This window comes from Nyctereutes procyonoides, unplaced genomic scaffold, assembly GCF_905146905.1.
Source record: "Nyctereutes procyonoides isolate TBG_1078 unplaced genomic scaffold, NYPRO_anot_genome, whole genome shotgun sequence".
In the NCBI taxonomy this organism is placed as follows: domain Eukaryota; kingdom Metazoa; phylum Chordata; class Mammalia; order Carnivora; family Canidae; genus Nyctereutes; species Nyctereutes procyonoides.
Genome location: NW_026575147.1, coordinates 8,621,157 through 8,646,202, shown reverse-complemented (window position 1 = coordinate 8,646,202; position 25,046 = coordinate 8,621,157). Strand labels below are relative to the sequence as shown.

At 52.6% G+C, this 25,046-nt stretch overlaps 3 protein-coding genes across 7 annotated transcripts; 2 read left to right on the top strand and 1 right to left on the bottom strand.

Annotated features, from left to right (window-relative positions):
- The first annotated feature begins 57 nt into the window (after nt 1–57).
- Nucleotides 58–3,200, top strand: HTRA2 (HtrA serine peptidase 2). Its single transcript, XM_055312220.1, has 8 exons — nt 58–577; nt 682–886; nt 975–1,169; nt 1,410–1,442; nt 1,650–1,755; nt 1,904–1,973; nt 2,658–2,753; nt 2,861–3,200. Exons 1-8 carry the CDS (start codon nt 72–74, stop codon nt 3,024–3,026), a joined length of 1,377 nt encoding a protein of 458 aa, XP_055168195.1. The 5' UTR covers nt 58–71; the 3' UTR covers nt 3,027–3,200.
- Nucleotides 3,200–21,327, bottom strand: LOXL3 (lysyl oxidase like 3). 4 transcript variants are annotated; one of them, XM_055312214.1, is made up of 16 exons: nt 21,238–21,327; nt 19,565–19,889; nt 17,687–17,850; nt 16,834–17,048; nt 9,639–9,695; nt 8,952–9,011; nt 6,593–6,812; nt 6,181–6,361; nt 5,889–6,043; nt 5,263–5,430; nt 4,973–5,135; nt 4,540–4,783; nt 4,331–4,446; nt 4,114–4,250; nt 3,896–4,007; nt 3,200–3,707 (listed from the first exon to the last, which is right to left on the bottom strand). In XM_055312214.1, exons 2-16 carry the CDS (start codon nt 19,875–19,877, stop codon nt 3,634–3,636), a joined length of 2,379 nt encoding a protein of 792 aa, XP_055168189.1. In that variant the 5' UTR covers nt 19,878–19,889; nt 21,238–21,327; the 3' UTR covers nt 3,200–3,633. The 4 variants fall into 4 exon arrangements, with proteins under 4 accessions (XP_055168189.1, XP_055168190.1, XP_055168192.1 ...); XM_055312215.1 differs by lacking the exons at nt 8,952–9,011; nt 9,639–9,695; XM_055312217.1 differs by lacking the exons at nt 6,593–6,812; nt 8,952–9,011; nt 9,639–9,695; ... (1 more) ...; nt 19,565–19,889; nt 21,238–21,327 and having other exon boundaries at nt 16,834–16,920.
- On the top strand, nt 19,907–25,042 carry DOK1 (docking protein 1). Of its 2 annotated transcripts, none has more exons than XM_055312219.1 (5): nt 19,907–20,453; nt 22,588–22,887; nt 23,036–23,129; nt 23,337–23,521; nt 23,786–25,042. In XM_055312219.1, the coding sequence occupies exons 1-5, from the start codon at nt 20,433–20,435 to the stop codon at nt 24,596–24,598; spliced, it is 1,413 nt and encodes a 470-aa protein (XP_055168194.1). In that variant the 5' UTR covers nt 19,907–20,432; the 3' UTR covers nt 24,599–25,042. The 2 variants fall into 2 exon arrangements, with proteins under 2 accessions (XP_055168194.1, XP_055168193.1); XM_055312218.1 differs by lacking the exon at nt 19,907–20,453 and adding an exon at nt 21,544–22,250.
- Nucleotides 25,043–25,046: the final 4 nt, after the last annotated feature.

The following is a 25,046-nucleotide window of genomic DNA, read 5'->3' as shown; positions in this document are numbered from 1 at the left end:
CCATCCGCCACCTCGCGTCCAGGGCGCCGCCTCTGTGTAGGGCGGGCGAGGAGGCAGTCGAGGCGGAGCTGATGGCTGCACTGAGGGCGGGGCGGGGTGCAGCCTGGAACCTCCGGGGATGGCGGGCTTTGGGGGGGGTTCACTCGGGGAAGGGACCCCTGCTGACCCCTGACCTCCGGGCCTTGCTGACGTCAGGAATTCCTGACCCTCGGGCCCGAGTGACTTATGGGACCCCCAGCCTCCGGGCCCGGTGGTCTGTGGGGGTCCCTGAACCACGGACGTGTCTGACGTCGAGGACTTCGGATTCCCGAGCATGGCTGGCTGTAGGGACCCCAGATCCCAGGACCCAGGAGGGCTCAGGGACCCCTGGAACCCGTCCGCGTATATGGCTGGCGGTGGCGCTGGGCGCTGGGGGGGCAGTGCTGTTGTTATTGTGGGGCGGGGGGCGGGGTCCCCCAGCGGTCCTCGCCTCGGTCCTTGGCTCGCCGCCCAGCTCTCCCCGGAGCCAGTACAACTTCATCGCAGACGTGGTGGAGAAGACAGCACCTGCCGTGGTTTATATCGAGATCTTGGGCCGGTAACGGTGGGGAAGGCAGGAGGCACCAAGCCGCGGGCTAGAGGGCGGAGGAGCCGGGGTGTGAGCCTCCCTGCATCCTTGCTTCTCACCCCCACCCCCTCCAGGCACCCTTTCTCTGGCCGCGAAGTCCCTATCTCGAATGGCTCAGGATTCGTGGTGGCTGCCGACGGGCTCATCGTAACCAACGCTCATGTGGTGGCAGATCGGCGCCGGGTCCGTGTGAGGCTGCTCAGCGGCGACACATATGAGGCCGTGGTCACAGCTGTGGATCCTGTGGCAGACATTGCGACGCTAAGGATTCAGACTAAGGTGGGGGCTGAGCAGGCTGGGTCTGGTTGGGGCTGTGAATTTGCTCACATCTTCAGATGACAGGTCTCTTACACCCATTCTCTCTCAGGAGCCTCTCCCCACACTACCCCTGGGACGCTCAGCTGATGTCCGGCAAGGGGAGTTTGTTGTTGCCATGGGAAGTCCCTTTGCACTGCAGAACACGATCACTTCTGGCATTGTCAGCTCTGCTCAGCGTCCAGCCAGAGACCTGGGCCTCCCCCAAACCAATGTGGAATACATCCAGACTGATGCAGCTATTGATGTGCGTTCTGATATAAGAGAAATGACAAACTAGGTTGGGGGTTGGGGGAAAGGCTGTGTGGTACAGGCACCAACTGTGATAGATGGCGGATGAGCCTGTATACAGAGGTTGGGCTGCAAATATGTGACTACTCAGGTTGGGCTGGGAAAGGAGAGAATTTGGAAAAAGTGCCTACATCCTGGTCATGCCTCCAGGCATAGAGTTCCTGGATCTCTTCCATATTTTCTCCTTGTCCTGCAGTTTGGAAACTCTGGAGGTCCTCTGGTTAACCTGGTGAGTGGGACATCCTTCTTTCCAAGAATCCCTGCCCCAGGTCAGTGTGAGAATGGGTGTGCTTCCTCTAATTCAACGATGTTTGGTCAAGTTTCTAAGCAGCCTCCTGTTGGCTATCTCCCAAAATCCAACCAGGTCTCCCCAGTTCCCTCATTCTCCCTGCTACTCTTGTTCAGGGCTAGGGATTAGTGGGCTCTGTTCCTGCAGGATGGGGAGGTGATTGGAGTGAATACTATGAAGGTCACAGCTGGAATCTCCTTTGCCATCCCTTCTGATCGCCTTCGAGAGTTTCTGCATCGTGGGGAAAAGAAGAGTGAGCCTGGCTTAGCGGGGAAGAAATTACTTTGAGTGGTGGGAAGGGCATTCATTTGTGCTTTGCTGGAGAGGGGTTGTCTACTGGGAGGAAAGGGAGGGGAAGGAAGGATGTAACTGGGTGGGGCTCATTTGTCCCTCTATCACAGATTCCTGGTTTGGAATCAGTGGGTCCCAGCGCCGCTACATTGGAGTGATGATGCTGACCCTGACTCCCAGGTACGAGCTTTGGGGGTAGTGACCTGTAGGACCACCAGTATATTCAGTGGTGGGCAAGTGGCACTTCTGTTGGGCTTTGTTCTCAGTTTTATCTTTATCTAAGATAAGTTGCCCACACTAGGAGCTATCAGAACAGCTATTCTCATGATCTTGACTTTCTCACTCCAATCCCTCTTGTACGCCTGCTACCAGATTGATTTCATCCTGTTACTGCTTTGGTTTAAAAACTTCAATCCATTAGCCCGGTGTTTAGAGGCCATTTTCCATATGTCTCCAATTTAACCTTTTAGATCTGGCTTCTTACAAGAATATATTCTGTTCCAGCTAACCTGGATTTCCTACTCCTATGGTTTTATTTATATTGCTCTTGTTTTATATAGTTAAATACCAGAACCATTTTATGCTCAGCTTATGTTCTACTCTCTCAAAGTTTCTCTTAGAATTCTAGAATGACATTAGTGCTATTAATTTAATATGATGTATCACTCGGAATGAGTTACCTTTTATATACATGTCCCACTTCCTAACTTTGAAAAGGCAGAAAGTGAATTGCCTTTGTATCCGGAGTATCTAGTGCATGCCCTTGTCCATGCAGTTGTCAGTGTGTTGATGAGAGATTTGAGGTGAACCCAAGATGGGGAGAGTGCCTTGGTGCTGTTAACAGAGTGATCTGTGTCCTTTTAGCATCCTTGCTGAACTACAGCTTCGAGAACCAAGCTTTCCTGATGTTCAGCATGGTGTACTCATCCATAAGGTCATCCTGGACTCCCCTGCACATCGGTGAGGGAGAGACTGCATTGTGAGGTGGGGATGGGTGACGTATGCATGTGCCCTTGAACTGGGCTGTCTATCCCCTCCTTTCTCTTTCTGTCTGTCTTTCACCATAGGGCTGGTCTACGGCCAGGTGATGTGATCTTGGCCATTGGGGAGCAGCTGGTACAAAACGCTGAAGATATTTACGAAGCTGTTCGGACCCAATCGCAGCTGGCAGTGCGCATCCGGCGAGGACCAGAAACATTGACCTTATATGTGACCCCTGAAGTCACAGAATGAGTGGGTCAGCAGGAGTATGAGGCTCTTGCTCTGATTTCCACCTTGCTTTCCTGGCCTAGGCTCTGAGGGTACCTGGACAGAGGATTAAATGAACCAGTGGGGGGCAGGTCCCTCCAACCACCAGCACCAATCCCTGGGCTCTGAGGAATCATAAAAATGCTTTTTATATAAAATAAAATTATACCTAGCATCATGTTATAATCAAAAATAAGGGGGGAGGGGGTACCAATCTTTCCCCCCACAAAAAGGCTAGAGGTAAAGCTGTATCCCCCTGAACTGAGGGGAGATACTGGAGCTGACCATTCTGACCTCCCTATTCAAGAAAACCAGCTGCTGTTGTCTGTCCTTGGCAGTTCATTGGGTGCTGCTCTTTGCAGTGTGCTTGGCTCGGTGCTGGGCCCGGGAGCAGAAATTCCCCATGCTTGGCAGCTGGCCTGAGAAGGAGGGCGATAACCTCGACCTGACAGTTCCACATCCATAGTGTGCACTGGATGAGTAGCCGGCCCACCGATGTCAGGGGTCCCTTGGTAAGCTCCTGAGGTAATGGCAGCCTCAGACTCCTGCCCTCAGGGGCCAGTGGTGGTTTGCAGAAGAGGGTGGCAGTGCCTCAGATGATCTGGTTGCTGGTCTGGCCAGGGTAGCGCTCAAACCTCCTGTTGGCCTCTTCACTGAAGGCGTCACCTGCGAGGTGAATAGGCGGGTTAGGTGGGGGAGCAGACCCATTGTGGGGAAGGGTGGTGAGAAGCTGAGGGGCTGGGAGATGCAGAGGCAGGTGGGAGGACACAGAACCAATGTAGGAGGAAGAGAGTGAGCGAATGAAGGCCTTTTCCTCCCACCCTGGTCTCTCTGGGCTGCCCTCCCCCACACACCAATGTGGCAGTTGTGCACCCAGATGCGGTGCCCGTCATATTTGCAGTTACACTTCATTGCGTTGTTGGTGAAGTCACTTTCTGCTACTTCAAAATTGGGGTTGATGACCACCTGTGAGTGGGAGAAAGGCAATGTGACCAGTTGTACTCCTCAGATCCAGAGGTGCCCTTAACAAACCTTCCTCCCACTTGCTAGCTGGATGTCAGTCTCCCAGCACCTGCAGAATGTAGTTTCCTGGCTTCACATCTGTGATGTCAATCCACTGGCAGTCGATGTCATGCCGGTAGAGGTCCCAGCAACCCACGGTAATGCCTTGCTCTCCAAAGTTGGCACACTCATACCTCTTGGAGACATCTGAGAGGGATTGGCACATGTCAGTGTGAGGCAAGACTGGTGGGACGGAGATACCGGAGTCCTTTTGAAGCCCAACTCACCCTCCTGACATTCAGTGTCTTCCAGACAGAAACTAGCTTTGTGGCCCTCAGCCACCTTGGTGCCATTGGGAGTCAAGATATCATAGTGAGTGAAGATGTCCATACTGTGGTAATGCCTGTGGGGACAAGGGAACCCCTGTTTCCTTCCCTACCCCCAGCAGGCTTTGCCCCATCTCCAGCGATCTTGCCCTTCTACTTGACCCTCTCACCCGTGACACTCATGCCACACCCAGGAGTGGCGCCCAGCCTTGGGCCTGAAGTCAGCTCGTCCCAGGTTGTGGATCTGAGAGGAGAATCGGAGGAGACGCCTGTGGCCATAAGGCCAGTTGGCTGAGCGGGCCGAGCGGGCCAGACAGTTTTCTTCTGCGGCACAGTACAGCATGTGCAGGGGCCGGTCCTCGATGTAGGCAGTCTCCTGTACCAAGGCCGAGTGCAGCAGTAGGTCTGACGCAGCTGCCCCAAGGAAGGAAGCAGAGTGTGGGAAGTCACTGCTGAGGGGTGGGGCTGGATGGGGGTGCTCCTCCTCCCCCTGCAGAGGGGGAGAGGCTAGTTGTCACAGGAAAGGAGTACCCCTCCAGCTTACAGCTCTCTTTTTCCCTCCAAGGCGGTGGTCCAGAGCCTCCCTTCCCTGGCTTCACTCACTCTCAGAACAGATGACTCCAGCAGTGAAGCGGGTTCCTGTTCTCTTGCAGGCAACATGGGTGCCATGATGAGCACATTGGTCCAGGGACAGTTCAGACCCTGTGCAGCGCACTCCACTCATCACCACTTCTGTGGTATTCCCTGAGTCCCAGTACCAGGTCTCCTGGGAACATAAGTTGATGTTTCTGAGGCCCCACCACTAGCCTTTTGGGCCAATGGACTCATTTCCACAGTCCTCTGCCCCAAACACAGGTATTGGAGGCAATGGCCTTGGTTCCCCTCTCACTCACCTGTAGGCCATGGTTGGCATAGCCCAGTCCAAGTTGCCTGCAGACCACCATAGCCTCCAGTGTCCCCCAGTCATCCCCACAAATGAGGCCCCAACGAAGAGGCCCGAGTCCCCCTATTTGCACCTCCACTCGCCCCTCGTGTGGGCTGCGGCCCCCACTGAGTCGGATCTGTAGTGACACAGAAGGGAAGTCCTGGGTAAGCTTTTGGGAAGGAGCAGTGGGAGTCTGTAGCAGGCTTGTGGCTGAAGGAGGATTCAGAGGCTGACAAGTAGGCACATCAGGTGGGAACTGCAGGATGGCAGGGGCCTGGGACAGTAGATCTGGGAAGCTGTCAGACTGCAGATCATGGCCAGGACTGGAGAGGATGTAAGATCCCTGAACTAGGGCAGCCCCGGTGGCTCAGTGGTTTAGCGCTGCCTGCAGCCCGGGGTGTGATCCTGGAGACCCTGGATCGAGTCTCACATCAGGCTCCCTGTGTGAAGCCTGCTTCTCCCTCTGCCTGTGTCTCTGCCTCTCTCTCTCTCCTCTCTGTGTATACTCATGAATAAATAAATAAAATCTTAAAAAAAAAAATCCAAAAAAAAAAAAAAAAAAGATCCCTGAACTAAACCAGAAAGGTAACTGACCTTGGTCTCTACCCCAGTGTAGGGCAGGTTGCATCGGACTCCAGCATCCTGGCTATGGGAGCAGTCCTCAGCTGTGATGTTCTTGTGGGGGCATTTCCAGAGGGAGGGTTCCTGTCCAGAGCATTGAACTTCACTTAAGTGGATGGCACCCATGCCTAGGGTCAGAGGCCAAAGATCAGGAGGTTATAACTGGACCTTTATTGTCTGCCTTGGGGTCTCCTTCCCCAGGAATGTACCCCCCCAGGAGAGTGTATAGCTTCTTCCCTCTTCCTCCCATCTTCATCCCCCTCACCCTGCCCCATGCGGGCACCACTCAGAGCCTCTCGAGCACTCCCGAAGCCCAGCTCCCGACACACCACGCTGGCTGCCTGCAGGTCCCACTTGCGGTCACAGACTGTGCCCCACGTGCTGGCCTTCAGGACTTCCACCCGGCCCTCTCCAGGGTGGGCCCCACCCTTTAGACGCACTCGGGTCTATAAAGGAGAGAGATTTGCCCAAAAGCAGTGAATGGAGATGTCAACACAGAAAGGGCTAAGCAGACCTAGGGGACAAAGGAGGGAGGGGGTGGTCTCAGGTCTGTGGCCCACCCCCTGGAGAGAGGTTCCTCTGCCCTCACAGGTCAGGGCTGTGCTTAGTCAGGGAGTGGCTAGGCTATGGGGTTCTCCACCTGGGGTGGGGAAGGTTATGGTCGCTGTCTCACACACCTCCCCCTGAGGCTTTGACTGTTGTTGCTTCTTCTGGTCACTGGACACTGCGTAGAGAGGGCCTGGCACACAGCTCACCACCGCAGGGGCCCCCCCAGGGCACCTGGTGGTGTCATTGGCACGATAGAACTCCAGGGAGCAGAGGGAGAGGTGGGCCTCGGTGCCCACACACGCCACCCCATGCAGACCAAAGGAGTGTTGCTGCCTCTGGGCCAGCAGCCTGGGGGGACAGGAGTGGGGTGCAGTAGGGTAAAACAATGCTCCTACCTCTCTGCCCACAACCCTCCTCCCTTCCATGCCTCTGCCATCCCCCAACCTTTCATGACCATTTCATCCCTTCTTCTTCCCCTCTGCTGCATTTCCCTCCATAGAGACGAAGGGAATGGCAAGTTTCCAGACTGAAAAAGTCCAGATTATCCAAACAGGATGGTCCTTGGGGACCTGCAGCTGAAGACCCCTCTGGCTTTAGGACAGCTAGCCTTGACTTGCCTGACAGAAAGCTTGCTCCAAATGGATTCAGGCTGCTGGCCCTAATGGAGGCTGAGGTTGGGGCTGCTGTGCAAAGACAGCAGGAAGCCAGGACTGCCCAGCTGGAAGAGACAGGCAGGAGGGAGCGGCTGCCACCAGTGGAAAGCCTGGAGAGCCAGAGTGAGCACGGCCTTCTGTGCTGTTGCTGAGATAACTGAATGGGTCAGGATGCAGAGGAGTGAGTAAGTCTGGGATCTAAATGGCTTCTCAGAGGCCGGAGGGTTTTCCAGGCCAGAATATGATGGGTGGTTATGTGAAGAATATACCAGAAGGTTGGACACAGGAAAGGACTGGGGCTGGCACATGTGGGAACGAAGATGTATAAATGCGAGACAGACAAAAGTTAGAGACCACGTGACCAGAGAAGGAGAATGAATAGGCCCAGTAGAATGGTAGAGAGCTCTCCAGACTCAAGCTAAGCTTTAATAAGTAGTCTGTACTTCTGTGACTGAAACATAACAGAAAGAATGTTTTGTAGCCTCTGAGCATGAAAATGGGACTAGAGATGGTAACACTAGGAGACACTTGGGAGAGATGCCTTGTGAAAACGAGGGGACTTGTTTATCGACGCTAGTGGGATAAGGGAGGACAGTGAGGCACATGATGACAGCAGTGTCCAGAGAGGAGGGCTGGTGTTGGTGGAGTGGGCCTATGAGGTTGGCGTGGCAAAGAATTATTGTAGTAACATGCCCATCACTTAATGTCAGAGGAAGGAAGGGATCTGACGATTTGAAGTCATTGGCTAGAAGACACAGAGAGGAGGAAAAGTTTATAAACACAACAGACAGAGGAAGCCTGGAGACTTTACAGAATACCTTTGGAGGCTCAGGATGAGTGGATTCTGAAGCTCAAACAGATCAGGTACTCTCCCAAAGTCCTGTTTGGCTAAAAATAAAAGTCAAAGAGGCCATCACAAGAAAAAGATAGCGCTCTTCTAAACTTCCGCCTCCCCTTTCCCCACAAGGAACACAGTAAAAACAGCAGTGTGCACTTGAATTTGGGGTTCAGGGAAGGCCAGAACATGGCCATGTTGGCACAGATGACCGTTAGCTAGAAGGCAGCACAAGAACACCCCCAGATTCCGAGCTTCTTTGAAGCCACCAAAAGGAGGAGCTGGGTAAGGGACCACTGGGTGATCTTAGAATGTGCAGAAGATGGAGGGGGGGGATGGAAGAAAGGGATGAATTCTCTGTGGCTTCGGTTACTGCTGAAGAAGTTATCAGGGAGACTTCTCATGTGCAAATGGTCTTTGGAAGCCTAGTGAGAGATAATCACTGGGGTTGGAAGCTTTATATATACTCTCTTGAATTCTGAAAGAACCCACGAGAAAATTATGGAACTGGGAGCCTAATTGTGTCAACTGAGCCAGTTACATAGGGACTATAATCTGAGCCAATCCCTGGCAAAATTTCCAGAGGGGACCCCAAGTCTTAACTCTAAGCTGGTAGCACCTATTTTTTAAAAACTAATCAAATAAAGGTAAGCTGGGAACATTGATCCCTTAGGCAAACTTAACTTCTTGAGGGAGGGGCAAGTGTGGCATCAGGACAAAAGTGCCAGAGTATCTGCTAGAATTCACCAGGGGACGATTAATAAACACATGGATGAGCTTCTCTCAAGATTTGCAAAAATCCTGTGATGAGCATAATTCCTCAGAAACCAATGTAAGGGCCAGCATCACTTTATGCTTCAGTGAATCATCTGGAAGGTGGTTTGTAAGAGCTACATCTTGGTGGGGGCCTCCTGGACCCCTCCCTGACCACAGCCTACTGCCCTGACTCGTCATCACTGCGCTCTTCATCTCCTCACACCCAGCCTGAGCTTCATTTACCTCTTGATTGATCCCCTGCTCACTCGGGGTTTGGGTTTGACTTTAAGCTTGGTGATTGGTCTGAAAAAAGGAGAAAGAAGTTAGTGGAGGTAGTGGTTAGGTACATGGCCCAGGAAACTTAGAGGGTTTTGTTTTGTTTTTCCTATTTCCGGGAAGGACCCCTTAATGCAGAGTGTGGGAAGGAGTAAAGAGAAGGGGGCCAGATTTTCCATGTACACTGACTGCTGCACACCACTGAACTCCATTTTAGGAACCCATGTTGCTCTCTGGGTTCAACCAGTGATGAGAAATCTAGTCAGTCCAGGGGTGGGGCAGGGTGGGGGAGTGGTGAGGGGAGAGGGGATAAGAGGTAAAGGGAGGAGAGAGAATGGGAATGTGGGTGAATTAGGGAAGGTGGGTGGGAAGCATGCAGGTGGCTAAGGCTGGAGTCCAAGCTATTTGGGGGAAGTAGAAGCATGAGGAGGCTTCTCCTCAGCCATTCCTACATTATTTCCTCCCTTGTGAAACCTAAGATCAAAGCTTGCATGTCCCCATGCCTGCCTCCCCTCCCGGAATGGCCATTTTGCAGTTGCATCCCTAATTCATCAGTTTGGGTTCTGGGATGGACATGGATAGGTTGCCTTCCATCCATCCACCTCCTGGGGCCACAGAGGCAGGCAGGAGGTCCCGGGGCTCTTGCCCCATTACCTTCCAAGGGGTTTGGGGCGTCGGGCCGAGGCTTTGGCTGCTCTCTTCCTCAACTTTCTGTGAGGATAAGACAACAGCAGAGTCAAGATCAGCCTAGAACCAAGGGAAAGGCTAGGCAGCTGGGGATAAGGGTAAATTTCTTTTCCAACAGCAAAGTTGGAAAATCATCAGGATGTTATAACATGAGACACTTTCAAGGTTCTACCCTTCACAGCTGTTTGGCCTCCCATGCACATGACCAGGCTGATGAACATCAGTGAAGCACATGGACTCAGGCTGATAGAGTCCCTATACCCGCACCCACAGAATTTAGGCTGGGACAGATGGGTAATGAGGATGAGGGTCAATATCAGGGTTGATCTAAACCTCAGGGGAGGGCCATGAGGAGGGTGTAAGTAGGAGGGTGTTAGGATTGTTAAGATTGGCAGACTGACAGGGCAAGGAGAGAGAACTGGCCGGATTATAGGGAGGCTGTCTTTTATTCTTAGACACTCTCTGACTTCCGGCATTTCCAGGTCTGAGGCCTGTGGAGCAGGACAAGGACCAAGGCTGGATGTCCAAGGACATTAACTTGGTTTGACAGGGGAGCATGAGGCCAGGCGGGTTAGGATGACAGCATCCTTCCTACTTTGATTAAATCCCATATGCTTTAGTCATTCACAAAGCGAGCTCAGCTCCCAGACAACTAAGTACTAAAACTTTCTTTTTATTTTTTTTAAATTTTTAATAGTTTTTTTTTTTTTTTAGATTTTATTTATTTATTCACGAGAGACACAGAGAAAGAGAGGCAGAGACACAGGCAGAGGGAGAAGCAGGCTCCATGCAGGGAGCCCGATGTGGGACTTGATCCCGGGTCTCCAGGATCAGGTCCTGGGCTGAAGGCGGCGCTAAACCGCTGAGCCACCCGGGCTGCCCTAAAACTCTCTTTTTAATTGGCCTAAATATTTAACCTATTTTATTCTTCAAGAGGTTGCCTTAGGTCAAGTGTCTGGAAACCAGGTCTGTTTCTCCTCTCATTCTCCCTTTGATTTCAAAGACTTTAATTTTGCCCCCTCTCTGTCCTGTCCCACTATGTACAGATGAACGCAGGTCTTTCCTGTCCTTCCAAGTTTATGGGACTCCCTGTTATCATCTTAAACGTGCTCTTACTCTGCTGTTTTCTCTTGCGGAGTCCTATCTGGACACAGTATGCTGTGGGCACATGTACTAGGATGTCAATATATAGATTTGAAACAGGGCTTTGAGTTGCTTGGTATTTCCTGCCCTGGCTTCTTCCTGAGGATGTATTTAGTTGGTCTTTTTGTCTAAATATCCAGTATGTCCAACATTCCTAGGAAAGAGTGTATACTAACTCTCAGGTTCTTTTCCTGAGATAGGACTAAGAATTTAGAACCTTTCATCATACAAGAATAATGTGAAACTTTTTCTCCAAATGTCTTTTTCATGGACCTGTCTAAAATGAAATAGATTTTGTGTTTTCTTTTGAGATTATCTTGGCCCTCCAACTAGTACTCAGAAAAAATGTATTATCTAGGAATTTAGAAATATCTTTTTTCTAAAGATTTTGTTTATTCATGAGAGACACACAGAGAGAGGCAGAGATATAGGCAGAGGGAAAAGCAGGCTCCCTGCGGGGAGCCCAATGCGGGACTTGGACTGGATCCTAGGACCCCAGGATCGCAACCTGAGCCAAAGGCAGATGCTCAACCACTGAGCCACCCAGGTGTTCCTAAATTTAGAAATTTCTAGATGATTTAGAAGTACTTCTCTTAGATATTTATAAGGTTTTTAATATTAAATATCATACAGCATACATAGTTATGTATATTATAAGGTGTGGTATAGATTATATTAAGGATCTGGTACTCATTTAGGACCAGTATTGATACCTTGCTTTACACTGCTGATACTTTACTTACATTCCTTCACTCACAAATGTGCCTGTTTCCCCCTGTCATTTGTTTCTTCAACCATCAAACAGAGAAACCTCCCCATATCTGCATGTCCTCTTTTCATTCCAGCCATCTCTATTCTTTAAGGCCACTGCCCCCAATGTTTCTGAATTCCATCCCTTAGGATCTTTTTTCCTCCTCAGTTGAGAAGTCGCATACAATTTCTCCTCAACCGAATCGTGTTAAATATGTTCAGATCTCTCCCTCCCCCACACACTTTCCACCCCATAAACCCCCACTTCATAGAAAACACTGTCAAGACTTGTAAACACTCCTCTTCTACATCCTCTCCTCTCTTCCCATTCATTCCTTAGCCTGCTCTTTTCTGGTTTTCCCCATCACTCTGTGATAATAAATCTAGTGGACAGTTTCAGCCTTCATCTTATTTACTTTTGGTAGCATCTGACCTTGCTGTTCTCTTCTGCTCTCCTTGCATGGGGGCCCTAACACTACTAGTCTGGTTTGATTCCTAATTCTGGTTGCTCTCTCTTGGTCTTCACAGGCTCCTCCTCTGGCTCGTCACTTACATTTTTGGAGCCCTGTCTGAGGCATTCTACTAATTCCATAGCCTCTCTTTATATCTTCTCTTTTATACCTAACCTTGTACATTCCATTGCCTTCTTGATGTTTCTACTTAGATGTCTCAAAGTTTTCTAAAATGTAATGTAGGTCCAATAAAGTCAACCCATAATTCAGTAAAACCCACTCCAGAACCCTAGGAGTCCACCTTGATACTTCTCGGCTCTCAGGGTTGGTCTGTAACCAAGTCATGTCAATGGTACTTCCTAACCACCTGTCTAGTCCATTCACTCTTGTTCTTCTCCAAACCATTCACTGAAATGCCGTCAGAGTGATCTTTTGGAGCCAGAAATCTCATCATGGCCTCTCACAGCCCTCCTCTCAAAAAACACTCAGTTGTTTCCCAGTGCTTTTATTATAAAGACCCAAATCCTTAATGTAGTCTGTGAGGTCTTCCGTGATCTCTCATCACCTCTTTGTTCTCAGCACTTTGCACAGTGCTTTGCAAATAGCAGTTTAATAAATAGCTTTCAGCACTTAAGCTCTTAGAACCTCAATTCCTTTGCCTGCAGAAGGACAGTAAATGATTCATTTATCTTTACATTCTTTTCCTCTTCTAAAATGCTATCACTTTCACATGTTCTAGGGCAGAACTATAAAACCAAGTTGAAAAATGATAAATGCATGATTTTCTGATTTTCTCATTCCCTAAATCTTACCAGCTGCCTTTAAAAGCTAGCAGATGTATATTCTTTCTCTAAGGAAGGTGTTCTTCGTAATGGCCTTGCTTACCCTTTATGATGGCATTATCTATGAGAAGGCTCCCTCTGTCTGATGTGACCTGTGAAAGGAAATCTAGATCATATCCCCAACATAGATTGTCCCAGGACTCCTGTAACCCCTTTCCTCCCTACGAATGATCTCTCTTCTTCATACATCTCCAGTCTTCATATCCCAGACTCAGAAGCAGATTCCAATATCTACACAAATACTCCTGATCTTTCAAAATTATTTCAGACCATACATACCTAGGGAAAATTGCTGGGTCTCAAACTTGCCAAGGACAGCTCACTTGGAAAGCTAGTTCATGTGAACTTAACGCCCAGAAATACCTGATGGCAGACACCATCTTCCTCTCCAGCAGCTTCAGGGTCATTTCCTGAAAGTCTTCTCTTATTTTCCTTTACCAGTCATCCTACAGCTCTCATTCCCCTCCCTCTTGGTTGTCACCGTCTGAATCAACCTTACTTTTATAACAAAATTCTAACTAGCCTTACTGCATCTAGAACCTCCTCCTTCCAGTTCACTACTATTAGGTAAACTTTAACAACACTGGCCTTATTTTATCAGTGGCCCATACAATTACTTTTATTTTTAATTTTGCCATAAGATAAAGATCAAACTCTCTAATCTGGCACAAAAAGCATTCTGTTTTCTGGCTTTTATGTATTCAGATCTTCCATTATTTTTCAGCAAAACCTTCTACTCTAGTCAACTGTCTTTTGAGAAATATCCTAGTTACTGTTGTCTCTGTCCAGGTCAGCAATGACTCCCATTTTGTTAAAACTAGCATTCGTTTCTCAGTCCTTGTGCTTTTACACCCACCAGCAGCACTGAGTCAGGTGATCACTTGCTCCCTTCCTCTCCTCCCTGAAGCCCTTAACTTGGCTTGCAGGCCACCACACTCAGCTGGTTTTCTTTCTGCCCCACTTCACTGTTTGTACCTTCACTTTATCTTCCTGATCTCGTAACATTTAAGCTCTCGGTTCAGTCCTTGGACCTCTTTTTTTCCTGTCTATGCTGATTCCCTTGGTGACATTGTCCAGTTTCAGGACTTTTAATTCATCTGAACTCTAGAGTCACATACCCAGCTACCTACTCAGGTTCACCATTTCAATGTCTTAGAGAATCTCACATTTAACAGGTCCAAAACAAAAATTTAATGTACAATGCCTCTCCCCCGAGTCCCCACGCACTGTCTTCCTTATCAGATAAGGCCAACACCATGCTTAGCTCAGACTCAAAACATTGGAATGAACCTTAATTCCTCTCCTCTTACACATTAAATCCACCTGCAAATCCTGTTGCTCTACCTTCAACCAGAATTTGATCCTTTTTCACCACTCTCATTGGTCATCATCACCTCTCACTTTCTTTACTTGGCTTTCAGGAGACCATAACCTCCTAACTAATTTCTCTGCCTCTTTGACTCTACTGCATCCCTTACAGTCTATTCTTAAAGCAGCCAAAATAATACTTTAAAAATGGAAGTCAGATGTCATATCTCTGTTCAAAACCTTATCTCACACAGAGAACAAGCCAGTCTCCCAAATGGTCCTATGCGATTGGGCTCCCCATTCTTTCAAAACTCCTCCTATATCACCTTTCTATTGTTCTCTCTCTCTCTTTCTCTCTCTCTCTCTTGTTCGCTCAGCTGTAGCCCCAGTGGCCTCCAACCCTCCCCCACTCCGTAGGATCTTTTCATTTATGATTCCTCTTCCTGTAAATGCTTGTCTAAATTTCTACACAGTTTGTGCCCTCACCCTTTTAAATCTTACCTGAAATGATGCTTTTTCATAGAGGCCTTCTCTGACTGCTCTATTTAAAACTGCAATCCCACTTCGACTTCCTAACTTCTTCTCTGCTTTATTTGTATTGATTACACTCTTTGTCATCCCTGCATTTTAAAATTTTACTATTTTCCAATTCTTCCCTAGTCCATGAGATCAGGGATTTTTGTCTGTTTTGTCTACAGTTGAATCCTTAGTGTTAACAAAAGTCCCTGGCACACCCTAGACACTCAATAAATAAATCCTGAATGAATGGATCTCTTCACCTTTGTTCATGCTATCCTCTTCACTTAAAACCCCTGTGTTTTAAATTGTGCTGGTCTTTCAGAACCTGATGTTTGGGCTGGGGAAGGTAAAGAACAGCACAGAGAAAGAAATACAGCTCCAAGACAGATAATAGTAAAGGAGCACAGCACACAGCTGTTTTAAAACAATTTGAGCCTCTAGACCAGATAAAGTATATTCCTTTGGGCTGAAAGAACTTTCAGATGTGTCTGAGAGCCAAGGCAAGGAAAATTTGAGCAAGTATGGAGAAGACTAGAGGTTGGTAATGTATTGACCTTTCAAAAAGAAAAAGGATTCTTTAAAGAATAACATTCTAGAATAAGTTATTAAATGGAAAGTTTGTGAACAGTAAGGAAAATATATGGAGATCCTTAGAGATCTGGAAGGATTTCAGTAAAAAATTAGCTCAAACCACCATGATTTCCTTTTTTGATAAGATTCCTAATTGGAAGGTTGGAGAATGGCCATGAATATAATATATCTGGGCTTTAAGGGAGACTAACAAAATCTTCCATGATTTTACTATAGATAAAATAGTGAAATGTTGGCTACATCATTGTAGTGTTCAGTTTGTTCCCAGTTAGTGGAAAAAACATTTCACAACTAATGAGTGAAGACTTGATGAGTAAGGAAGAGTTAGACTTTGGTTTTGAACATGTCAACAATTTTAACAGTCACTATGATGAAGCTGGAAGGCAAAGCTGTCATGTATATAACCTCCAGAAGAAGCTGGGAGGGATGACAAATGGGAAATAATGTTAGGATTCAAGATAATCTCATGGGTGCATTGTGGCTTTTAATGGTTTTTAAATGATGTATCAAACTAATTTAATAGGGTAAAGTCAACATAGATTTAGGTTCAAATAGGCTTTTCTGTTAGTATCAAGGAGAAGGGGAGATCTGAATTGGTTTTAGAGGATTACCAGTTCAGTAAGAAAAGTGAGATGTTTCCTCAACAGAAAGTCAATACAAGGTCTCGGCGTGTTCCACCTAAAGTTGAGCATTTCTACTGTACCCTGCCCTGATCAGACCATATCTGAAGTTGTGTGCCCAATGGAAGGTCACCTAGATGTCAAGAGAGGTCTCTGTGCAAAACTCAACTAAGGAAGGGCTGGAAAAAAAAAAAAAAACGCATTTTAGCCTGCAAAATAGATTACAGAGAGACTGTAAAGATTTCTAAACTCCTCCAAAGGACCACATTAGATGCTCCAGGGTGGCGAGGCCCTGTAAGCACAGAGCCGTTCACCGGTGTGCTCCGTGACTGGTCACTCGGGAAGCCGCGCGCACACCGTGTGCCCCCCAGGAGGGCTGGGCGCGCCTGGGCCAAAGGATATTCTGGAAAACTTGCCCAGGGCAAGGGCTCCCGAGCCCACAGACACGCTCGAGGGCGGCCTGGACCGGTCCAGGGCAGGGCCTCGGGGAGTCGCCCCTGGCTAGGACACGCGCGCCAGGCACCGCCTCCGCAGGGCGCGGCCGCGCGCTCCCCGAGTTCGGACGGCGGGTCCCGGGGGCCGCGCCCGCGCCGCAACCCTAACCGCCCGCGGGCCGGCCGGCCGCTGGGCGTGGCCTCGCCGGCCTGGGCGCGCGCCCCGGGGCGCCGAGACTCTGCCTGCCGACCGCTGGCGTCACTGGCACCGACCCGCGTCCGGCGCCGCTCGCCCCGCCCAGGCTGCGGCCGGGAGAGAGCAGGAAGCCTTGCGGGCCCCAGTTGAGGCTCGCCCTGGGGAGCCCTCCGTGGTCCCGCTAGATTTCTCAACTTTCCGGATTCGAAGGGGCCTCCGTATTCCCCACAATTGCAGAGACCCCCCGGAGGTCGAGGCGCCACCCCGCAATGCCAGTCCACTCCACGCAGCGCCCACGTCCCTTCACCTGTAGAAGGCCGTGTTGACCCTCTTCTCGCCGGGGAAGCCCAGCATCCCGCAGACCACGTGGCTGTTCTGGGCGCTCCAGCCGTTGTCACACACTTGGGACCAGCCGTCGGGAAGCCTTACTTCCACCAGTCCCTCGGTCACGGGCAGCGGCCGCCTGCCCCGCCCCACGGCCGGTCGGAGTCGCACCTCTTCCACCTGCAGGTGCTGTTCTACCTGGGATGCAGCCACAAGCGGAGGAAGGAGTGTCAGGGCGCCCTTTTCATGTCCTCCCGCCCCCACGGAGCCCAGCTAGTGTGCTTGCTGTAGAGCCCGCGGCGAGGAGGGGCTGCCGCGGGGCGGAGAGGCGTGCCTGCTCCTGCGGGGAGCTGAGCCTCCGCCACCCGGCAGGGGAAGGGCGGCTAGCGCTCGGACAGGCGGTGCAGGGTGCTGAGGAAGCTGGGGAAGGCGCGCCCGAGGCCCACCGGAGCCTGCGGGAGCAGTTCACAGAGGAGGAGGCATGGGAGCAGTGGGAGAGATTGGGAAGGGAGATGTTCCAGGGAAGCAGGGACATCTGAAGCAAGGGATGCCCTGGGGACCCGGGATGAAGCTGGGGAGACTCATGCCAGCTTTAGTAACTGGAATGTTCATGCTAAGACAAACGTGGGCTCTAATATATCCAGGAGCTCTATGGTTTGCCCCCACCCCCAAAGCCTCCCATCACCCCAAATTAGCCTTCAGGGCATATGCCATGCCCTACCTTCCAGTATCCCCTCTAACCACATATAACCATCCTACAGCCCTCTCTCGCCATCATGGGTGTGTGGGGTGTGTGTGTGTGTGTGTGTGTGTGTGTGTGTGTGTGAACGGCAGACCTCAATGACGTTAGAATCTGAGAAGCCAGGGAGGCGCTGGTCCTTGCAGATGACTCCTGCGTCCTCATCGTGGGTACAGTCGCTGTTCCCCCAGCCCCGGGAGGCACATTCACTCACACTCTGCTCCGTCCCACTGCAGCTCAGGTTGTCCAGCCAGATGCGGCCTGTAGAGGGAGAGATGGGGGTGGGTGGGTGGAGAGGCTTGAGGAGGCAGGACAAAGGAGGTGGGGGGCAAATGATGGGGCTGCTGGGGAGAGTGAGCCTAGACACCTCACACCTGGCCACGACGATTCCATTTTTCTGGTAGGATAATGGCTGTGAAAGAGAGGGAACACCTTGGGAGGAAAGGGAGCACAGGATTGATGGCGGGTCAGTGTTGATCTGGAGGATCCTCAACAAGTGGGGAGGGTGAATAAAAAATCAAGAGTCAACACTGAATTTCTCATCAGTCCTGACCCGGTCATTGATAGCTACAATTAATCAAGTACCTGCTGTGTGTTAGGCAATCTGCCATGTGTATGTGTATATATATATATGATTATTCTTAGAGCTGCCACTATTTTACATAAAGAAATTGGCGTTCAGAGAAGTTAAGTAAGTTGCCTAAGACCACACAGCCAATACATGGGGCTTAGGGGTTTCAGCCACTTGTGAGACTTCAAAATCTAAGATCTTTTCACCTCAGCCCCCATTTCTCCCATGGGCCCGCTCTGTCTGCACTACCACATTGCCCCTTGGTTTTTCTCTCTGCCTGGACCATACTGAGATGAGTATCACTGACTTCTCAGAGTTGGATGGACCCAGTTCCATCCAATGGCCCTGGGATTCTATCCAATGTAACTCATCTGTCCCAGCCACTTATAGGGACGCATCATGTATGTCCTGACAGGACTTACCCAGCTTCTGCTGGGATGCCTACTCCCTGCCCCACCAAGCCACTGGAACCATCACAAAGTCCATCATCACAAAGTCCTTGTGACTATGACTATCCCCCACCAGGTCTGATTCTGTCCTTTCATGCCATCCAGAAAAATCCCTCAGTCAAATGACTGTCCTCATGTTTGAGGACAACCTTCAGGTAAATGCTATCCCACGCCTTTTTCTTTCATACCAAATGTCCCTGGTTTCTTCAGCTATTCCCTCTTGAAACTTGGCTTCCAGCTTGTCACATCTGGGCAGCTCTCCTCTGAAAGTATTTCCGTTTTCTACTGTCTCTCTTTAAATGTGGCACCTACAAGTGACATTCTATTCCAGAAGTGGTCCAGCCAGTGAGAAGGGGGGAATGAACGGCAGACTGCACCAGCTTCTGTCCATCGGCCCTACTGTGAGCCCATATAATGTACGCGCTTTCAGGTCTCAGAATTCCTCCTAAGCCCCTACTATCCACATTCATTCTCATCTTTAGAGTTTATACTTGTTCTTAGTTCCAGCTTGTTTGTTTCAGGTCTTGCCTATAAACTGATTTTGTCAGCTGTGGTGTCCATGATCCCTTCTGTTTTGGGATATCTAGACCTCATTTATCTGCTCCCAGCTTTACATCAAGCCAACTGTGCTTGTACAGGGCTCCCCTGCATCAGGGCTGTCCTTGCATGTGTCTTGGTGGCTACATGCCTTGATTTCTCCCATGGGCCCGCCCTGTCTGTGCTGCCACAGACAACGTTTGCAAAAGAAAGGAACTTAGAGGTCATCTAGTCATTTTGCATATAGGGCATCTGAAGTTCAGAGAAGGCACCGACCAGTCTAAGGTCATGCAGGTCTGAGAAGGGATGGTGTTTGTTGGTCTGTCAACCACGGGTTTACTTGACACTAGCTGTTTTGGGTGCCCTGGGTCCCTGCGCCTGTACCATCCTGGTACAGGATGCATGGAGTGTTGCTCACCTGTTCCAGGGCCATATTTGGCACTGTGGGTCCAGCCTGTGGCCTCTGTGAAGCCCAGCTCCCGGCAGAGGACATGGGCAGCCTGAAGCGTGAAGTCGTCATCACAGATGGTGCCCCACTCGCCAGCTCGCTGGATCTCCACGCGGCCCTCGAAGGGCTTCCTAGGGAAGCCGGCCAGCCGGAACCGCAGCCCCTGGCTCCCAGCCCTCTTCTCGGGGGCAGTGGTTGGGGATGGAGATCCCAGGCAGGAGCTGCACAGCAGGCACAGCAGCAGCCCCCATGGGCTCCACTGCCGGATACTGACAGGTCGCATGGCAGGGAAGGCCTGGGTGCCCCAGAGAGAGAGTGTGTAAGAGAAACCGAGATCAAGCCAGGCGTGGGTCCCACAGAGAGATCAAAAGGGGAAGAGACACCAAAGGACAGAGACAGAGACAGTGTGAGAGAAAGACAGGGACCCAGGAACTAAGTGAGAAAGAAATACAAACTACATAAGAGCAGAAACACAGAGTCCGAGAGCTCAGACTGGAAAGCAGGGCAGGGAGGAGAGAGAGGCACAGACACAGAGATAGAGCAGCTCTCCCTCACCAGCAGTTGGTTCTGTCTTACAAGGCCCTTCCCCATCACCTCCATTACCCCACCCACTAGTCTAAGGGACCCAGAAATCAAAAGACAGTGATTAGAGACCAAGAAGCAGAGAATGGTTGAGAGAAAGAGATGAAGACTGGGCAAGAGGGAGACCCAGACAGGATGTGAGAGGAAAGGAAACTACTGTGGGAACAAAAGAGGACTGAACAGATAGAGATGGCAGAGAGCGACAGTGTGGAAGATGGACAGAAGGTGACCGTGACATGGCCAGTGGCACAGAGCAATGGTCAGACGCAGGCAACAGGTGAGGAGAGGGACTGGCTGGAGCCAAGGAGGGGTTGTGGGAGGGACCCAGACGACTCCATTCAGCCAGTCAGAGGGCAGATAGCTACTGGTTGTGGAGAGAAGCAGGCGAGGGGGCTTAGGAGACCCTCAGATCTTCGGTTCCCTGATGGGAAGTCAAGCTCAGAGTCCTGTGTGGGTAGATTCCACCGCAGAGGGCAGAGACCAGGATGCATGGAGAACCCCCTGCACACCCTACCAGCACACAGGCTCTCACATACCCTGCAGGGTCAAGGGGCCCAGGAGGGCCAGGCCTCAAGCTGGGAGGGAGAGCGGGGTGGGGTTGTCCAGACCTCCTGCCAACAGTGTTGTCTCAGGGCAACCGGAGGCCAGGGTGCCAATGAGCTCCTCAGCCAAGGCCTTCCCTCTGTCTGGGGCTGAGAACAGCCCCTCTCCAGCAAGGGGCCCCTGGAACATGCTTTCCCCAACTCAGACAAACAACACAACAGGACAGCTTTGTTCTGGGGACATGTTGGCTTGGGGGCCCAGGGGTAGGGCCTCACAGAGGAGCCTCTAGCCTTAGGGCCCTGGCAGCAGCCCTATTTGGAACACCCTGCAGCCCCCCCACCTGCCAAATATCTGCCTCCTCTCTCCACTCTACTGTGTCTCACTCTAACAATGCTAAAAGCCCTCTGTTGGTTGGTTTCCCTTCGACCCCATCCTGCATCACCCCTTTTCCGTGGTCCCTTCACCATCCTCGCCATCCGAAACTCCCCTTTCTGCCGCAGCAGCGTGACTCCCCCTACCTTTGGCTGAGCGGGGCCCTAGGTGCTGGGAGAAGACTCCAGGTCCTGGAGATCAGTCCTAGGACTTCCCAAAAAAAGTGCTCGGCCAGGGGAGACTGGACCCCCCCTTCCTCCCCCCTCTCCTTTTGTCCCTCCCACGTCTCCTTGAGCCCTCCCACATTCCGCCTTCCTCCACGATTCCTCCCCGGCCAGTTCCCTCCTCTTCTCCTTTTGGTCCTCCCCTCCCCCGTGGAGCTGGCCGCGGCCGCTCCACCTCCCCCCGCCCCCGCCCCCGCCCCTCCTCCCTGCCTGCTCAATGAAGCTTTCTTTTCCCGCGGGCTGGAGGCCGGGCGGCTGCGGTCACGGAGCTGGACACGCAAGAGGCCACGGGGCCGCGGACCGGCCCGGGCGGCGGCCCCTGGGGCGGCGGGAGGCCGCGGCTCAGCTCCCGGCTCCGGGAAGCCTTCCAGTCCCCAGTCCCCAGTCCCCAGCCCTTCCCCCACGTCCCGGGCTCCGCGGAGTGTAAACAGCCGGACTCCAGCCGGGCTGGGGGCGGATCCGGTCAGGCGAACTGAGGCGAAGAAGGCCCGCCTGGGCCCTTCGGTGCCCCAGGGTGCCCACTGGTATTTTCGGGGTGACGTCACGGCCTTCACTCTGATGTCACGTTGAGCATATGACATCCTACCCAGCCCGTAAGCCTGGGCGCCAGAGCCCCCTGGCCGAAGCCTCGAGGTTTCCCTTGGCGGAGCCACTTGTGCGGGCCTCGGGGCCGTGGGCAGGGGTCTGAAGGTGGTGCGCGGCCCAACCTGTCTACGGACCCCCGCGCCTTCCATGGTGCTGCTCTGCTCGCTCCCCCTCGGCGGTCGGCTGAGGCCGGGGGAGGGGCGGAACGCCCCGGGAGGCCCGGCCCCGCCCCGCCCCGCCCCGCCTCTAGCCCGCGGGGCCAGGAAGCGCGGAAGGAACCGCCGGGGGCCATGGACGGGGCCGTGATGGAAGGGCCGCTGTTTTTGCAAAGTCAGCGTTTCGGTACCAAGGTAGCCCGGGGCAGGGGTCGCCGCGCGCCTGCAGACCTAGGAGGGGGCTGTGGAGCCCGCGGGGGGCGGCAGCGGGTTGGAGCGCGGGGCGGGAGCTGTAGACCCCGTGACGTTCCCGCGGAGTTGATTTCCCACCCGGGAGAAGCGTCCGCTGGCCTCGGGGTACCCCCGCCCCCGGTTCTGGGCGGACGGAGCGGCTTCCTTCTCGGGAAACTGCGCCCCGGTGGGAAAGCTGCAGACCTGCAGTCGGCCTGCGCGGGTCTCTCCTGTCCCGTCGGGGCCGGGCCGCCGGTGCTCGCCCGCTCCCTCGCCAGCGTCTCTCGCTCTCTCTTCCCAGAGGTGGAGGAAGACCTGGGCTGTGCTCTATCCTGCCAGTCCCCACGGCGTGGCGCGCCTCGAGTTTTTTGACCACAAGGGGTCGAACAATGGAGGGGGCCGAGGGGGCTCGCGCCGCCTGGACTGCAAGGTGATCCGCCTGGCGGAGTGTGTGAGCGTGGTCCCTGTGGCCGTGGACAGCCCCCCCGAGCCTGGCGCCGCGGCTTTTCGCCTGGACACCGCGCAGCGCTCCCACCTGCTGGCGGCCGACGCGCCGTCCAGCGCCGCCTGGGTGCAGACCCTGTGCCGAAACGCCTTTCCGGTGAGGGGGCTGGGGCGAAACGCCGTGGACCCAAGAGGCGACGCGGGGTGGGGGCGGTTACAGGAGCCGAGCGCCGCGGCTGGCTCGGACCCCGGGAACAGCGGTGAGGGAATTGCAGGGACCTCGATACTCCCTCTCTTTACCCCAGAAAGGCAGCTGGGCTCTGGCGCCTGCGGAAAACCCACCCAAGCTTTCTGCCCTGGAGATGCTGGAGAACTCGCTGTATAGTCCCACCTGGGAAGGTAGATGCCTGAGAAGCCTGCGGAGGGATGGGGTGGAAAGGACGGGTGCCCTTGAGAAGAGAGTGGTTAAAGGGTCAGGGACCCATGGGGAATAGGAAGCCCCTGAAGCTGGTTTCCAAGTGAGTGCTTGGACAACCCGTCCCCACCTCCCCAGCGCTCTCACCCAGCAGTCTCTTGGGTGCCCATCTAATTGTGTATTCTTTCCAGGATCCCAGTTCTGGGTAACAGTGCAGAGGACAGAAGCCGCTGAGCGCTGTGGCCTGCATGGCTCCTATGTGCTGAGAGTGGAGGCTGAGAAGCTGACTCTCCTGACCATCGGGGCGCAGACTCAGATACTGGAGCCACTCCTTTTCTGGCCTTACACTCTGTTGCGCCGCTATGGCCGGGACAAGGTGCAGGGGGCTGTCAGGGAGAATGGGCATCCCAGGTCGGGATAACTGTGGGATGGGTGGGTGGGGTGGGGCAGGACAAGAAGATGGCGAGTTCTGTCCTCCGGGTAACCCTTCCTTGCCTAGCCTGTGACCTCTGCCTGTGCCCCCACCTCCCTCCCCCCCAAATAGTTTTTTCTTTGTAGATCCTCTGTAACTAGGACAGGCCCTGTGACTCATCTCCTCTCCTGGCTCCTGGTAATGTGTTTTCCTCCACACCTTCTTCAGGTCATGTTCTCTTTTGAGGCTGGTCGCCGCTGCCCTTCAGGCCCTGGAACCTTTACCTTCCAGACAGCACAGGGGAATGACATCTTTCAGGCAGTTGAGACTGCTATTCATCGGCAGAAGGTCCAGGGAAAGGAAGGTCAAGGGCAGGAGAGTCTGAAAGCCGACTCCCACGAAGGAGAAGTGGCAGAGGGGACGCTGGCATCCCCGCCTGGCCCTCAGGAGCTCCTGGGCAGCCCTCCCGCCCTGTATGCTGAACCCTTAGACTCTCTGCGCATTCCTCCAGGCCCTTCCCAGGATTCCCTGTACTCAGACCCCTTGGACAGTACTGCTGCTCAGGCAGGGGAGGGAGTACAGTTGAAGAAACCTCTTTATTGGGACTTGTACCAGCATGTGCAGCAGCAGTTGCTGAAGGCCAAGCTGACGGACCCCAAAGAGGACCCCATCTATGACGAACCTGAGGGCCTGGCCCCAGCTGCTCTCCGGGGCCTTTATGATCTGCCTCAGGAGCCCAAGGATGCATGGTGGTGCCAGGCTCGGGTGAAGGAGGAGGGTTATGAGCTCCCCTACAACCCTGCCACTGATGACTACGCGGTGCCACCTCCTCGGAGCACAAAGCCTCTCCCAGGTCCCAAGCCCCGGGGCTTAGCCCTCTCTGAACCTGGAGCTGCAATGGGCAATGGCAGCAAGGGCCACAGCGCAGACACTGCCTTGTACAGCCAGGTCCAGAAGAGCAGTGCCTCAGGAAGCTGGGACTGTGAGCTGTCTAGAGCAGGGGCTAACAGGACTGGAGTCCAGGCAGAAGGCTCCACGTGAGAGGTAGGGTGAGGCGGGGGTTGCTGATAGGACCCCCACAGGGAGGTGGCACTGGGGATCAAAGAAACATATTAGAACCTGCAGGAACTAGAGGGCTGGAGGGTCCCGTGTAAGCCAGCCCAGGGGACCAGAGGGATCAGGGGAGTCAGGGGAAGGATGATCAATCTCAAGAAGTCCTGGAAGTGGGACAGATGGCAGAGGTGAAGGATGGGGCCTGAGAGAGACCAGCACCCCCAAGTCATCCTCCCCAAAGGAATGGACAGCTGCTGGACCAGGTCTATGACAATGGGGGCTTTGTCTGGGTTGGTACAGTTTGAGGGGGCTGAATGGAGGCTACAGGGTGATGCTGGATTGTGCCTGGATTGTCACCCCTGTTTTGTTCTTTGCCAGAGACAGATTTTAAGAAGTTTATTCTCATTAAAGTCAGCTTGGGTTTAAAAGGTCTATG